The sequence below is a fragment of the Pseudopipra pipra genome, chromosome Z (assembly GCF_036250125.1).
Source record: "Pseudopipra pipra isolate bDixPip1 chromosome Z, bDixPip1.hap1, whole genome shotgun sequence".
Lineage (NCBI taxonomy): Eukaryota > Metazoa > Chordata > Aves > Passeriformes > Pipridae > Pseudopipra > Pseudopipra pipra.
In genome coordinates this window covers 36,220,959-36,237,911 of record NC_087581.1, presented here as the reverse complement: position 1 = coordinate 36,237,911, position 16,953 = coordinate 36,220,959, and the positions used below count along the sequence as shown (strand labels likewise).

Genomic DNA, 16,953 nt, shown 5'->3' with positions numbered 1-16,953 from the left:
CTCCCGCCGCTCCGCCAGAAAACGGCTTCCAGCCAAAGCCGAGAGGCGGCGGGACTCTGGCTCTCGCCATTGGCCCGCGGCGCCGCGCCGCGTCACGGGCCCACGTTGGCGACGGGGCCGGCGATTGGGCGGATGGCCCTCCGCGCGGCGGCGTGGGCGGGGCCGTGGGCTGGGTAGCCGGCGGAGTGTGAAACCGCGTGCTAATGTAAGCGGTGCGCGCAGAGCCGCGCTGCTCTCCCGCCTCGCCCGCGCATTGCCCTCCGCTGGCGCGGAGGGGACGGAGGGAAAGAAGCCGGTGGTGTTCCCGTCTGCTCGGGTTGGGATTTTTCAGCCGGCAAGAACTTTATTCTGGGTCGGCGAGGAGCTGCAGGGGAGCGCGGAAGAGGGGGAAGATGAGGATGATGCTACTGATGATGTCGCCGCGATGTACCGCGCTCGTCGGGCTCTCATGAGGCGCGCAGCTCCCAGATGCGCTGCCGCCCGAAGAAGGCTGCATTGGTGCCGTTACACGAACGAGCTTCCCGTCTGATTTAGCCCTAATACGGACGCTTCCATCTTTTTTTTCCTTCTTTTATTTTTTTTTCTTCCCCGGACGGGGTTGTTTCCTTGGACGGTCGGGCCAGCGGGCATCTTGAGGGGTTTGTTTTCCTTTTGTCCTAGGGACTTGTCTGCAACCAACGGAAGAGCCTGTGCTGCGTGTGTGGTATCCCTTCCTTTGCCCTCCAGCGTTTCGTGCATGTCCTACTGGAGCTGCTCCGATCGGGAACGGCTGTGCGGAGCCCCCGCCCGCCCCCTTCCTCCACCTCCTGCCTTTCTCCCTTGTTCATCGCTCTCTGTGGTGCCGATGACCTGGCCTCTACGTCGACGCCCGGGAGCAGCGCGTCCCTCCCTGGAGACTTTTTCTGTCCCTCTTGGCTTGCGACGGTCCCGCCGCTGACACTGCGTCCCGCTTCCTCTGGCTGGATTTTCCCCTTTTGACAAGGAGCAGAAGTGGGGAGAGGGGTCGCCTCCGCTCTGGGGTTTCCGGGCTTACAGTCTCATCGGCCACTTGTGAGTCCGTGAGGCGGATTATTCACTCCCGCAGCGGGGCGGCTGCGGCCCCCCTCCAGCCTCGTAAGGTCCCGTCCCGCCGTACCCGGGCGCTGCGGGCGCCGCCCGCCGGTCGAAGCGCCGCCGAAGGAGCGCGGAGCGGTGGTGACTGTCCCGAGCGCGGCCCGTCCGCCTCTCCCGGCAACCCCCAGCCTTCCCGAGAACGACAACAACAAAGGACGCCGCGGCCTGAGGATGTTCCCGCGGCGGGGGTACTGAGCGGCGCCTCGCCCCACTCCTGCCCGCGGCGGCAGAGGGAAGGGGGCCGGCGGGTGTCGCCGCCCCTGTCCCCTCGGCGCACCAGGTGTGAAGCCGGGGCAGGCGGGGAATCTCGCCGCGAGAACTGCGCTGCGAGGGAGCCCCGCCGCGGCCGGAGCCATGTTCCCCCAGAGCCGGCACCCCGTAAGTACGGCCTGGGCCGCCGCTCCGCGGGGCGAGGGCGCGGGGCGAGAGCCGGACGGTCCGGGGCGTAACTTCGGCTCCCTAGTCCGGCTGGAGATAGGGATTTGTGTAGAAGGCGCCCTCACAAGTTCATCCCCTCCTAAGAGGAGCGGCGCATCCTGCCTGCAGGAGCGGCCGGGAACGGGACGTGCCCACTCCCCTTCTTGTTTCGTGGGCAACTTACTTGTCCTGGTAATGGCGGCAGGGAATCGCCGCCGGGCCGGGCAGCATCCGCCGAACGCGGCCCCCGGGATGGGGCTGGCTGTGCCTCCGCAGCAGGGTCGGCGGTGAGGAGCGGGCACGCCCCGCTTTGGTGTAGACGGCGGCGGCAGGAGCGGGTGGGTCGGAGCCGAAGCGGGTCCAGGAGCGCGGTTAAGCTCGACCCCTGCTTCACATATGAGGGATGGGAAGGTGGGTAACCAGTGCGCAGCGCCCCGGGGCGGGGGCAGGCTGGGTGCTCCCTCCATCCCTCCGGCCCGGCCGCGGTGGAAAGTGCCGCCCCCTCCTCCCCGCGGGGCAGCCGCACTCTGACTGAACGTGCATCTCTCTCCCGTGCCGGCCGCCACCGCGCCAGACCTCGCACCAGGCTGCGGGACAGCCTTTCAAATTCACTATCCCGGAGTCGCTGGACCGCATCAAGGAAGAGTTCCAGTTCCTCCAAGCGCAGTACCACAGGTGAGCGCCCGCGGGCCGCCCCGGGACCAGGGGTTACTGCTCCGTGCCAGGCCAGGCGCGGGGGCTGCACAGAACGGGCGCGTCCAGGCGGTGGCGTGTGGCGTCGCGGCTGAGCCCCGCCGAGGGACCCGGGCAGGGCGGGCAGAGGCGGCGCGGGCAGCCCCGGCCGCGGCGGTACCGGGGATGCCGGGGGGACGGGGCGCGCGAGGTGTGCCTCGCGGACTCACGGACTCACAAGTGGCCGATGAGACACCGTGGCTGCCCGGTGGTGTGCTGGGCGGGCAGCTGCCAAAGGGGTGTGGTGTCGGAGCTGGAGAAGTTCAGCATCTGTGGGCATGAAAAATAAAACAGCGTTTGTTAGGAATTCTTATGAGAAGGGGTCATTTCAGTATATCGAGTGAGGGCCTGTGCAGATTTTGTGGCACAGCGCGTTAAGGAGGCTACTTCTCATGTTTGCTTATTTGTGTGTGGTGTTAACGGAAAGATTAATAAAACGCCAACGTCGCGTGCTCAAAGAGCAGGGAGAACTGTTAAAGCACACAAGTACTTTGAGCAGTAACACAAACTTGACGTGAATCCATGGAAGCGGTGGGATTGCGCTCCTCGTTGCTGTGCTGGCCTTCAGAAGTTCTTGGTGGGTGTCTATTTGCTGCTGAGGTCCCTGCAAAGATTTAGGGTATGGATTCTTTCATAGCCTGGGCAACTGGCGTTAAGGAGCACTAATCTACCTTAATTTTGTACCTAACGTGCACCTGCAATATTTGGAGAGAAGTAAAAACTTTGCAGGTTTCCCATTAGAAATCTTCCTTTACCTATAAACTGTAGTCGTATCAAAAGTCATTAACTTGTCTAAACCATTTGTTACTTAAGAAATACAATATAAACTATAAGCATTAATTATCATAGTTGAAAGTCAGAAATGCTGGCTTGCGCGGGAACTGTTCTGTAGGATGCTAACTGGTATCGTAAAAAAAACCAAAACCTAACAGTTTGACAGAAAACAAAGGGAATATTGAGGCCCTCAGTGAAAGTAGAATTATACCGTTGTTTGTGATGAGATATGCAAGTGCTGAATGCGACTTGCTTTTGTTTATGGAAACAAAAATCAAAAAGAAACTTGGTTGGAAATGATAGTCAGAGTTACCGATTTTTCAAGCTGTGGGCAAGGTCACATTTGCTAGAATGTACTTAAGGTAAGAATTATCCTCAAGTTGTAATTGAAAAGTGAATGGTGTTGCTCGGCAGTAATTACTAAACATGTGTACAAAGAAATGCCTCTGTCTTATCCATTTTATTCCTGAGAAGTATTTTGGAGAAATTCAGTTCCTTGGAAGTTGTAGTACTTAATAGCAGCTCTTTGTCAAAGCATGAAGAATGGATATGCTTAGGTTCTGGAGACAGTTTGGGCCTCATACAGCACCCATGAAATGACTTATAAATTCCCTCTTCAGCCTTTGTATTTAAAGTATGAATTAAGGTTTTCTATCTGTCAGTTAGTTATGAGGTTTTTTTAATTAGAAGCTTTTGCCAAAATACAAATAGAGTGGGTACATATCAAAACAAATGGCATAAGTTACATTAAAGTGTGATCTGTTTTGTAGCCTTAAATTGGAATGTGAGAAACTGGCAAGCGAAAAGACAGAAATGCAGAGGCATTATGTGATGGTAAGTGTATTTGTTTTATCTTTATTTCAGTAAATATCTCCTAATACAATGTAAATCAGCATAAGAAAATAATGTATGCTCATTTATTTGCAGTATTATGAAATGTCGTATGGATTAAACATTGAAATGCACAAGCAGGTAAGGCATTTTGTTTTCTAAACCGCAAAATCAGCAGTTTCTCCAGTGCATTTAAATGTAGCTGTGCTGTTCATGTTCAGATGACGGTATCATATGTCTGAATCAATAGCCTAATTTGTAGCTGTGATTAGTAAAACTTTACCTGCCTCCTGTCAAATGTGGTGTAGATTAGGATAAGCAACAAGGCCTTTATGGTAGTGGTCCTGAAAGACACTGGCATAAGTAGGAAGGGTCTTGTGACTGTGGTTTTAAAAATATAATTCAGTACTTTACAAATTTAGGGTTTTTTTTAGGGGGGATTGTTTTTCTTTTGTTAGTGGTAGAGACTCTGATATGTAGAACTGATCTTATGCATGTGCAGTATATATTGTGATAGTTGCTTAAATCCTTGCCATATAAAGGTATGAAGAGATTAGTGACTTGGAAAGCTCTAGTTATGACTATGAGTTTGCAAGTTCCCATAAAATTCACACTTATGGCCACTATAATGGTGAATAAAAAGAGTATTGAACTGGAACAAGACACTAAGGACCTCATAAGAGAAGAAAAGCTAAATGATTGCTCAGCCCAGAGGACCCTCAATTGAGTAGTCATTGTCTGCCAAATAAAGCATTAATGGCAGGGTGTAAGTATTCTGTAGATATGCTGACATTCACTTTTTCATCAAGATGCTAGTACAATAAGTCTTTCAGAAATCGATGGCCTCTTAAAAAAATTATCATTAGATGAAGTTGCACAGTTGGACACATTTCAGTGTGCAACAATACAATTCTTTCTTGATGTGTATGCGCTATTTCATCTAAAACTCTTTGTTTCATTAAATTAAAGAGCATGGCTGACCGGCTAGGGCACAGCGAAGAAATTGATTAGTTCAGGCTTCAGATCTTCAGTATATTCAAAGACATTCATTAAGCAAGTGAATTGCAGAATTGAATTTTGCTTTTGTAACTCTGAACTCTTTGATTTTGTTTTGTTTTGTTTTGTTTTCCTCTAAAAATATTATATTTGGAAAGGTGACATTGTAATTCCATGATAACTTTCTGTCTGCAAAACAGGGTAGGTATTCTTTTGGTTTTTGGAGGTACACTTTTTTCAATGCAAAATGCCATTAAAAGAAGAAGTATTATGACAACCTCATTTTTTTTTAAAGTAGTGAGCCAAATAGGTAGATGAAACAGCTATTGTAGTGTTTGGCTTGTTGTCTGTTGTAGCTTAACTAATTTTTTGTCTTGTGTTTTAGAACAGTGTCAGTTTTTCTGTGTGATGACTTTTCCTGGCTTTGTTATTTGAAGATTTTTTCTTGGATTTATTCTCCTTAACAACTTCTTGGCACACAGTAACCTGTGAGAAAGCCAACATCTGTATAGGAAGCCCATTGGCTGCAAAATGGATGGTTTTTTCAGAAGATATTTGAAGAGAATGTGTTGCTTCAGTCAATGCATTAGGAATTAACTTTAGATAAAATCAATTAAACCCACAAGATCAAAGTGTGTGAGAACTGAGGTTTCCACTTTGACCTGAACATATGTGTATTGTAAGGATTTAATGTTCTCTGAGTATGGCAACTATAATTATGTACCCGTTATGCAATGATACTTCGAAAGCTTATAAGATTTATGACAGAGCATTATACCGGTGTTGGTTCTAGTTGGGGAGAGTAGTGCATGCTTGCTCTGTGTTTGCTGTTAAGAAAAGAATAAGCTTTTGAATGCATAAGTGCATTTCTCTGCATATGAGTCTCAGATACTGTTCTTTTACGTGTTAAGTAATTCTAATTTTTGGTAAAAGTACCACCTTTATATTAAAAGACTCTTGATTTAGATGCCTGCAGTGAGGATGCCAAATGGTGTTGCAGTCCAGTATGTAGGTGGTCTCAGATTACAGGAAATGAAAAAAAGCCTAACAATGACATTCTTTTGAATTTCCACAGCTAACTATGAGTTCTGAGGAGGCTTTTGACAGATAGTAATCATAATTCTTATTAACTGGTGATGTCTACCCCCAAGGGTGTAGCCAGGCTCAAATTGATGCTTTTTGCTGGCTGATCACCAGCGTGGCCTAAGTGCTCATTATGTTGTAGAGAGGGCCTTTGGAGCTCTCATTACATTTGACAGGAATTCTCTCTAGGGGAAAACTGGGCATTAGCTAGACTCCTGACAGGCTGAAATTATTCCTGCTTTATGGCTTATAACCAAATGCTAGCAAGGCATCATCAGGGGACACGAAAAATTGTCATTTCTGACAACATCTTTGTTACTGGAAAATGCAGTGATGGGGAAACTTTCCGCTGAACAAGCTTTAACATCTTTAAGGCTTGCCTCCTATTTGGATGCTGCACTTGTTCTGTGTGAAGCCCTTCAGACTGCTTGGGGTGCTGTTTGAAAAACAAAAAATTACACTGCAGCACTGTTTATTTATGGAGTGTGGTGTTACCTCACTGTTAAAGTCATTTAAATATAATGAAGTAGTTGCAATTAGCCTGCATATATAAATGAAAAGGTTAAGTTCTTGTATTGATACAGTTGCGTCAGCAGTTCCCTCTTCATTTAATGTAGTTATCTATTATCATTTAACTAAAATAGAGTTAGTCAGGACTTGAATGTTGTTATAAAAGACCTAACTGAGGTGAACTTTCCACAAGCAGCTGTAGTGGCAGAGCTTTCCACTTGAATATGTTTCATTTAAGTTCAGAAATGGCCATGGTAAGGCTCCCAACTTTTAGCTTTGGCACTTTGTGGTGTTTAATTGCAAAACTCAATGCTTAAATGAAGGTGCTGCTGCATTTCAACCTGCTGGCTGAACGGTGACCAGGAAATAATCTTTTGACATATGCATGGCCGGTTTGTATTTGGATTTGTTTGTTTGCTTGTCTTGTTTTCATCTTGTTTCTGTGTGGGTTTTTAAACTTATTAAAGAATTTCAAAGATTAGTTCTTAAGAGGATGTTGTGTGTGGACACTTCCACTGTTTTCTTAGAAATTATTTTAAGGTGAGCAGTTACGGAAACAAGCACCTGAGGATTTGTTTAATTAGATGTAAGTTGATTTAGATATTGTTTTCATATGTGTCAAGAAGACAGAATGAATAAGAATGTTTGGTGTGGTCTTAAGTTTCTTTTCAGTGTTATACTGTCCAAGGGAGTTTTTTTCCCCACTGTGACATCTGTGTCTGGCAAAGCAGGTAAATCAACTGCTAGCACCAAGAGGTAGAGTTGCTTGGGTGTCAAAAATCCTGCTGCACTTAGAGTTGCTGCCCTTGGCTCTTAGGGCAGTGCATCTTTATTTTCACCAGCTCTGCCTGTCATCTTATGTCCTAAGTCAGGAGATAAGTTTTCCTGTACATTTAGTGCCTAGATTGTTGAGGTGCAAGATTATCTTTTGTTTACTGCCAGGCAGCCAAAGGAAAAATAATTCATCAGTGCTGAACCAACTGACAGACTTAGAAACTTTTATGGTGTCTGGGTTTCTACTATCCCAACAGTTGCAGAAAGGTTTCCTGCTCTTTGGGTGGGTTATTTTGATCTCTCTGACCTGCCTGGAGGCAGACCTGTCATTCAGTACCTTGTCTGTTGTAGAAAAGTACACAAACTCCAAAGCTGCATTGTTTTAACCAGTTGTACAAGAGTTAAATGTCTGTTTTAGCCTGGACTGTTTTGCGTAATCATTTCTAACACTTTACATCAAAGGATAGAATCTTCTAATGATATCTCATTAGAACATCAGTCTTCAGGAGTGGGTTAAAAGGAGGGAATTAAGGAGCTTAGTTATCTCTATACAGCTTCTGAGTAGGATGGCTGTGCTGTTGAAAGGGATTTAAAGATAAGTTTTTTTTTTCTGCTATGGTTTAATTGGAGTGAAAAATTCCTTAAGGTTTTGGTGGTGTGCAGTGAATGTCTCAAGAGCATTTTACAGTTGGCATGGCCACGTAAGACATGCAAAACCTGATTTTATTTAAAAGAGATAATGGTAGGGTTGATTGTTACACAGTATTTTTCACTCAAAAAATTGTACTTATTCTACAAATATTTGTTTTCTAAATGAGTACAGTTGTGTTGGAAGTGCAACCATTTCAACTACAACTAGAGTTGCCAATTTGAAAGAGGAGAAAATACTAGAGTGGTGACCTCAACTTTCATGACTTTTGAACCATGTTTCAAGCTCAAGGCCAGCATTATTTTGAAGGAATTATCTGACAGATTCAGGGCACCGTGAAATACGTCTCCACGCAGCTTTTAGATAACCATGTTGTCAGACACCATCTATTATGTCAACTCCATATACAACTTAATTCAAAAGTGTGTCACAGTGCAAACACTGTACATATATTAAATACTGCCTGATCATCTCTCATTTTAGACTTGGTCTGCCAGATTTCAGGTTCCTCAGAGAGCCCTAGAGGGAGAGAGGAAATGTATTCCTATCAGCTACATTGTTAAACTTCTATTGCATTGCTGGAACTTGCATTGCTGCATGTCTTGTTGATGTACTTTGTACATCTGTTTAAGTGGAGGGAAGAAAAAAAAAAAGCCCTGGTAATTTTTGGGGTAAGAAGAAGAGTAAGAGGGAAGATGCTGTGTGAATGTGCAGTACCCTTCCGTCACAGCAGAATCTATGGGGAAAGCTTAACAGTTTTCCTTCTTGTGCTAGTTGTTACACCAAATCAAGCTGAGCATTTGAATTGCTTTTCTTCCTCTCTACTTAAGTGTTTATAACAAAGTGGTAAAATTGTAGCGTCTCTCATGCAAAATAGGATATTTTAGATACGATAGGTCACCATTGGCACACAGTAAAAGCCTTTAAAAATAATTTTGGGTTTACTGGCACTTATAAGAAGACCTGTTACTTTAAAAAAGATAATGATTTTGAATAGAACTAATGAAATTATATTTCCTTTTAGGGTAAGATTTAGGGATATCTAATAGCAATTATGTCAAACGCTACTGTTTTAATCTTCTGCATCACACTTGTTAGTTGGACTGCGTAGGTATTTGAACAGTAGTAGTTGCTTGCATAGTTCCTTGCCGAAAGGGGAAAAAGAAAGGTGGACAGGGAGAATTCAAGATTATTTCAGCTTTTGTCTGTAAAAAGAGCTAGTTAAACAGATTAGTCCTTGTGATTGCTTGTAGGCCATGGCTTTTAAAGTTTTTGCAAGTTCGTCCCATGTTCAACCTGAACTTGCAACCTGTGTTCTAGTGAATTTCTACCTTTAAAGTTTTTGTAGAGGTAATGTTGTGTGACATCTCAGGGCAACACTTTCTAGTGTCCTTACCATGAAGAATTTTATCCTTCACCAGCTGGGAGTTTGCCTTTCTGCACTGGTGACCATTGCCTGCCTTTTATTCTTCTACTGTGCACTTCTAAGAAGAAGCTGACTTAGTCTTCTCCATAATCACCTCTTTGTCAGCAATGAGATCTCTCCCCTTAATCCTCCTCTTGAAGCTAATAAAATCTAACTTCTTCCTAGTGTGGTATGTGCTCTGGTTGCCTGAAGATCTTACTGGTGTCACTTAGTGACTTGTTCCAGTTTAGCAACATCTGTTTCTTGCCAAAAAACAGGAACAGAAAGAGAATTATTTCAATTAGCCAGTTGGTTACAGTCATACTACTGCTTCCTAATGTGAGGTGTAGCCTTCAGCAGCACCAGGGTGTGAGGCTGATGTGTATTCAACTTGTTCTCCAGTACTCCTGTGCCCTCTTCTGCAAGACTGCTTTCTTATGTGTTTCCACCCTTGCTGTGCTGGTGTGGGGAAGAATTTGTCCAAAATGTAGTATAAACCCCAACCTTTGTTTGCTTGAAACCTGGTTTTCACTATCTTTATTTGATGGCCCTGGTTCCCAGAACAGAAGCTGTTGATGCCTAGCTGCATTTGCAATGGAGTTGAAGTGTTATACCTGTTGCAACTCTTCTAAGTTGACTCCTTTTCAGATTGGGCAGTCCCAGCCTAAACAGTTCTATGGCTTTCTTTGATCATCTTCCTTGCTTTTTACCTCAACCTTTTTAATTTTTAAGTTGGCCTTTTGAAATGAGGGAACTAGAACTACATGCAGTTCTCTGGGTGCAGGTGAACTAGAGATTTATATTATCACAAACTTCTGTTTTCTGGATGTTTTTGCTTTCTTAATTTTTGTTTTTATGTCTTTTTCAGTTAGGTTTCCAAGTTTTTGCTTTTGGCTGCCATGAAATGCTGAACTGCTGGAGTTGCCTTTCACATTTGAGTTCTTGCTCATGAATGATAATTGTAAGCTCAGGAGCCATCATTTTACATGGCTAGGGATGTCTACTCCCAGCGGGTGTAAATTTAGATACAATTCTTTTCATTTCCCACTTAGATATAAAAGGTCTCTTTGCAGTTCTTCAGTCATTGCTTTTACTTTATGGAACAGAGTGCTGTATTTCTATTTCCTTACAGCCTTCATATTTATTTTCTTTCTAATTCTTTTATGGAGCAAGTTTTCTTACTCACTGCTTGCTGTCTTTTCCAGGCTGTGCTGCTGATCATATTCATAAAAAAGTTTGCAGCAAAGGTTCCCATGAAACTCCACCAGTAAACTGTTTCTGGCATAGTGCTGGAGGTGACTGAAAAGTAGAAGAGCTTGCTGAAATTGAGTTTAATCTTAGCCAAACTCTGGTTTAAATCATGTTAGGCTTAAAAACCAGTTATCTCCTGAGGTTGTCTCTTTAAAAAAGAAGGCCTAGTGCTGCACTGATTTGGGTATTAGAAAAACAACCAAACAAAAAATCCCAACAAAACAAAAACTTAAAATACTACTACCTTATGAAATAATGCTATAAACCTTTTTCCATTCCAATTTCAATTGAAAGTATTGTGATTGTATTTCCAACCTAGAGAATTCAGTATTGTTTCCATAGGCTTGTATGAGTCTTGACACAGCATCAGAGTGGGCTGTTTGGATTTTTTTGATTTTAAGTGTTAAGTATTATTTCAGTTGTTAGAAAGCCTAGTTATAAAATGCACTTTCTAGTATGAGGAAATCAGTTCAGGAAATTAATCCATTTGGTAAGTTTCACTGAACTTTTTATAGTGATAGTATTCTGTGGCTAATGAGAAACTGCAGAATGTTTAAGAAGAGTCTCATCACTAATTGGGAATTGGCTAAGTTGCTCCCACCTTTTCTTTATGTTCTTCAGATGCGTGAACAAATTGGCAGTGATGATTAAATTAAAGATTAAAATTCTTTTAAGTGTTGGATAAGCTTTGTGTCAGGGCTGCTTAGCTGAAAATATTCTATGCTTTTTACATGATCCAAGAGCTAACTATCCTTTTTAACTATGTGATAACAAACTGAAAAACTGAGGTTAGTTTGTGTTTTGGTGTAAGACTTAGTTGGTTTGGGGTTTTAGATTTTTTTTTTTTGTTCCTCTCCCCCAGCAGCATGGATGTTCTTTTTTTTCAGTTCAGTCTTTTTTATCTTGAAATTTCTGTTGAATCTTTTTGATGTTTGTGTAAACAATCGGTCAAAGCAACTTACTTGTAAGGGACCAGTCAGTGTATTGACAAGAACAGACACAATAGAAAACTGCATTAGGAGGTAAGCCATTGGGATTTGCAGTAAATATATTAGAGAACACAAGTGAATTGCCAATACTGCTTGTTTAGCAGTTTGCAAGGGCAATGGTAGTATGGATTTTTGAATTAAAAGGGAAAGACTGTTCTTTCTATGTGCTGGAACATCTAGTTTATGGCTGAGGATAAAATTGATTTACAGAACAAAATGCTGTCGTCTCTATTTGTGCCATTTTAAAGCCTTCTATGGATTAGCAAGCAAAAACAAAAGATAGCTTTCAGTTTTGGAGAAGGGGAGCAAGAATGGGTATGCTTGTTCAACTGCATCTTGTCTATGAGAGAACCTGCTTTTGTTAGCTCAAGAAAAGGAAGGACATCTGAAACTGGGTAGGTTTTATGATCTGTGGAAATCTGCCTATTTATGAATTTGTTTTTCAAGTCTTCTAAACCCCTTAATTGCTGTATGCTCTCTACTTCGTGGTATTATCATCTCAACTTTTTTAAGTATAGAAGTTTGAATTAAGTCCCTGGGGGGAAGGAATGAAAACCTCAAAATTTCTTAGGAAAAATAACTTAGAGAAAGATCATTCTTTTGCACTGTTGTCACAATAGTTTCCATTTACAACAAAATTTAGTTTAATTTTTTTTTTAAAAAAAAAAGCTAAAACATTTATTGCTGTTCAAATGTGAGTTTGTGTGTAAAGTCATGCAGAATTTCTGTTTTTGTTACTGGTTATAAGGTGTCCACCCATTACTTCGCAGACAGCTAGCTGTGGCCTCAAATGATGAACATAAATTTCCAGTTAAGCAAATGCAAAATCTTTAACAAGACCTATGGGAAGCTTTTAGGTTATTTCTTTAAACTGAAATATGTACTGCAGAATCACATCACTAGTGCCTCTGTGTCCTCCTAGCAGAATCAGCTGTACCATTGTCATTGCTGATAGGGTGCTTGTCCTGTCTGTTAACAAAGTCTTAACAGTAGTGGCAACTTGCAAGCTCTTTAGGTAACAGATTGCTTTTATGTCCTTGCTGTTGAAGTGCTTCTTCAGTTACAACTTCAGTCTTTTCTATTGCAGCTTCAGCTCTTTACTATGTGTTTTCTTCACCCTGAATTAAGGATTAGGGTAGATGAAGAGATCTTTATGCCTGTTAGTGGGAAATACTGAAAAATACTGGACCTATCATGCATGCAGAACTTCTTAATTTGAAGAAAAGAATTTCTCCATACACGGTTTAATAGTTAAGCAGTTTTGTCCATGTTCCTATGAAGTTTTAGATAGGCTGTGGTATTAGTGTTGCTCCTAATAGTGCTATGAATGTCAAATTCATATGAAGATGTTGACATCATCTGCCTCTTAGCCATAATTACTTTACCTTTTTTGACTTTGCATAATTCTGATGTTTACTGTTGAAAATTACTTCTGAGCTGTGGTTTATCTCTCTTTTGCTTAAATCTTCATGAATAAGAGGCTTTTTAACGTCTGATTTGATGAATAGTAATTAAACTTGAGTGTCTCTGCTCTTCCATTTGCCATTTTCTGCCTGCTAGGCACAGCTAGGCTCTGCCGTAGATTCCTGCCCTCTTGACTTTTGAGGTTCCACAAGGTGTCCACTAGGTGCTCAGTCTTCACTAATGTGCTTTTTGTATTTCATCAGACCTAGCCCATATGAAGATGTTTTACTTGGAACACTCTCACCTGTTACTTTGCTGTTTAAGCTGCGATGTTGAACTTCCATAACTTGTAATATATTTTAAGCGGTTTGTAATGAATCTTACATAGTTAAGATCCATGCGGAAAAGTACAGACTTCTGGCCTTCTTGGTGTTCCTTGACCATATCTTTCATTTTCTGATTGAGGCTATCAAACGTCTGACTATTCCAACGTGTAGGGCAGGAGCATTACTTAAGCTGTTTCTTTACTACGGGCATATATGTGCTTGTGCTGTATATCTACAAGCCTGTATATGCCTCTCTGGACCTAGTTTCCATTTCATGTATGCTTTCCTGTTTGTCTGAAGTCAGTGAAGAATTTGGGATTTAGTCTCTTGGCACAATTCCATCCCTCTCATTTTTCCTCTGTCCCTTTTCTGTTTTCAGATCTTTTAACTGTCATTCATGTCCTTAATATTGTTTCAAAAAGATGTCCTTTCTCCAGATCCTATAAAGCCGATCTTACCAGTTGGCATTTGCTTTTCTCAAGTTCTACTAGCTTTTTCATTCTTTCTTCCTTTTATGATCATTATGAACTCAGCATTGATTGCAGTCTGCATAATTTTTTTTTCTATTTGGACAGTTTCAATTAGCTCTTATGTATTAGAATGCAATTTAGATGATGTCTTTACTATTTTTTCTATTCTGTAAGCAACAGACTATATATAAAAAATAATGAAATGGGTGAGAAACTTACTGTCATGTTCCCAAAGTTTTGCTGGAAGATTTGTGAATCTTTTTCCTACATGGTGAAAATATCCAATATTTTTGCCTTCCTTCCAAATCCTGTGTGATGGATAGTTCTGCTAGTTGCTATCAAAGGAGTTTTCAATCCTCTTACCTTGTTATTCCTTATTGTTCACCTGATGGTATCAGAAGCATTTATGTGAACACTATTTTAAAGCCTTTAATAGTTTTTTCTGAATTAATAGATTTTTGAAACTGAGCACTGAATATGCTAAGCATTGTAAAATGGTGAAATTACATTTAAGATATAATAGTACATATGAGTGTACTAAGTGTAGTTTGGTAGTTATACATAAAGCACTGGTTACAGCGTATTGATTTTTTCCCCCCACATTCCAGGCTTTTGTCTTAAAGTGTCTCTTTTGTTGGCTGGCATGCTTATTGTTCTAGTAAAGTCCCGATTTTACCACTACTATAGTCTTAGTTGAATGTTGATAAAGACTGGGAGTTTTGTTATTGACTTGAATACTGTAAATATATGTACTTGATTTGAGGAACTTTATGCTCTAATTTTTAGAAAGTCTGTGATTCCAGGTGCTTCTCCAGCTATCTAAAAGCTCTGACTTTCTAGTGCCATCCCAGTAAAATGACTCAGGATGGCAAGTGCTAAAAGGATGTAGGCAGAATTTGGAATGTGGCTTGTGGGAGGGAGAGCAAAATAGGAAGTAGTTTTAAAATAATGTCCTAAACTGAATGAAGAGTCAACAGGACTCTTTTCTGATAGGAGTGTAGCAGTTACAGATATATTGCTTTTTATGTCTCCTTTCACTTTCCGTTCTCTTTGTCTCCTCACTGTTATTGTGTAGTGAGTTGTTGCTCAGTTGTCAGGAGTAAATGAAGTCCTTAATGTCCTCAAGGATAGTAGTGCAAAGCGTGCTGGATAATTTTGGAGACTCTGCTCTAAAGAGATAATTTTGGAGACTATACTCTAGAGAATCATAACAGCACATGGGAATGTAATCCTGTGAGAAGAGGAGAACTCACGTGAGAGCTTATTATTTCTCCCAAAAACCTCTGCTCTCATCTTGGTTCTCCTGTGCTTTGGGCTCCTCTCCTACTGGATAGATGCCTCCTGCAAGTCTCTTTAACTCACTGATATAGTGGTCTATTAAGCTGGCCCTTTCTCACCTTTTTATAGTAATTAGTTTTCTGCCTGACTAGTTGTTAAGTTGTTGGATAAGTCTCCAGATGTCTCCAGTGTGGTTCAGAGAAAGTGTGCCTCTGGAAGCAAGGGTGGGAAAGACCTCTTCTGGATTGGAGTCAGTCTCCGACTTGCTCAGTATCTCATGGAATCTAAATAAAAGTGGGAACTGCGTGTGCTGGAAAACAGCTTGAAGGTAACACAAAGCTGTGTGCTCATTTCAGAGATTTAAATAGTTCTGTGTGTATTGAAAGCTAGATTAGCATGGAAACTAAACAGCGGAACTAAAAATTTGGATAAACACATTTGAAGTTGTGAGTGTCTGAGCAAGATGGGGTAAAGTTGGGTTAAAGGAGAAATGTGGTAACTGACCTGTTTAGCAAAGTTTAAGAAGACACTTGATATAGTCAAGATATGCGAAAGGAGCACTTTGAAATCCTGACAACAGCTTCTTTGTTGCCTGTTGGCTTGGTTTCAACAGGATTTACAGCTGCAAATGGGATGGGCAGTTGTGTACAGTGGTTCATTAAGAGTTACACACAGCCTCTCTCTATTATTGTAGAGCATTGAAATTAGACATCTGAAATATATCCAGTCCCTTTACGGATGAATGAGGTCCAAACCTGTAGTAGTTATTTGGCAAGTGTAGCTGTTGTCTTTCTTGTGCATCATATGTAGCTTATGTTTAAATGATTGTGACCTTTTTGTAATTTAAACTAACATCTAAGAAGATTCTGCAGTTTAGGAACTGAATTAAAACCCACTAATTTCACTTTGGAAACTATCTAGCATCCTGTGGCTTTATTGTTTTGTGGTTTTATTCTGTTAATAGTTCTGCTACTTCTTCCTCTCGCCATTTCCACTTGCAGCATGGTGGTGGTTTTGTTTTTTCTTTTCATTGCTAAAGATTTTTCATGTCAGTCTTTTGGGATTTTAATATCATCATGTTGTGGGTGACAGATCTCACAATTAAAATGAATGGAACAAATGTGGAGCAGAGAGAAAGCTGTATTTGTTAATGATACGTCATGCTAAACTGGCAGTTTATGCCCGAAATAGAGAGATTGTTCCTGTCGCTGAAATGAATGCTACCCATTGCTGCTTGTCAGATTGAATGTTAAGTATCTGTTGAGAATAAACCTTCCCATTCCTTCCTATGGGTGAGAATATTAGTGATAACAGAGTTTATAATTTAAAATATAGTTTGAAGGCCAACTTCCACGGTATGTTGCAGGACGGTTAATATGGTGGTACAGGGGAGATGAATGTGTCTACTTGTGTGAGTAGTCTGTTACTCAGGAGGCCTGTAAATTTCATTGGCTGCTGCACTTCTTCTAGAATCATTGGATTTGAGAGCAGTAGAAAGATAAGATATCCGATTACCCAAATGATTTGCAGGGTTATCCAACGTTGTCATGGAGACGCAAGTTGGAACAAATTAAATTTCAAGCAATAAAATAATCTTAAAGCACGTTTGGGAACAAGAAAATTTGGCAATGGCACTTACCTGAATTGTGTCTTAGGTTGACACAACTGTTGTTTGACATTGATGTACTGTGGGGGCTTAAACTTTTAAATGGCATGTTGCCTTTTTTTTTTCTTTTGCAGCCATTGCCAAAATGGAATGTAGTGTATTAATTTTAAATAAAGGGCATTCATAATATATGCATATCTCAGTGCTCACCCTGGATTCAATAACTCATGAACAGCAAAGTTCACAGAATGCTAGCTTTAATCATTTGAAGCTTTTGAGTGTTTAAATTTTGAGATTTAATTATAACTCCAACATCACTTCATCCCAGTTCTTAGTGATGAATTT

General features: G+C 41.8%; 1 protein-coding gene across 5 annotated transcripts in view; it reads left to right on the top strand.

Moving 5' to 3' along the window:
* Positions 1-247: 247 nt before the first annotated feature.
* LOC135407329 (transducin-like enhancer protein 1) overlaps positions 248-16,953 on the top strand; it is an 80,948-nt gene continuing 64,242 nt past the window's right edge. The window contains exons 1-4 of one of the 5 annotated variants that reach the window (XM_064642270.1): positions 249-1,491; positions 2,105-2,205; positions 3,807-3,870; positions 3,964-4,008. In XM_064642270.1, coding sequence (XP_064498340.1) covers positions 1,468-1,491; positions 2,105-2,205; positions 3,807-3,870; positions 3,964-4,008 — 234 coding nt within the window. In that variant the 5' untranslated portion in view covers positions 249-1,467. Of the gene's footprint in view, positions 1,492-2,104; positions 2,206-3,806; positions 3,871-3,963; positions 4,009-16,953 lie in introns of all 5 variants that reach the window. The other 4 variants (XM_064642273.1, XM_064642274.1, XM_064642271.1 and 1 more) reach the window with 4 other exon arrangements.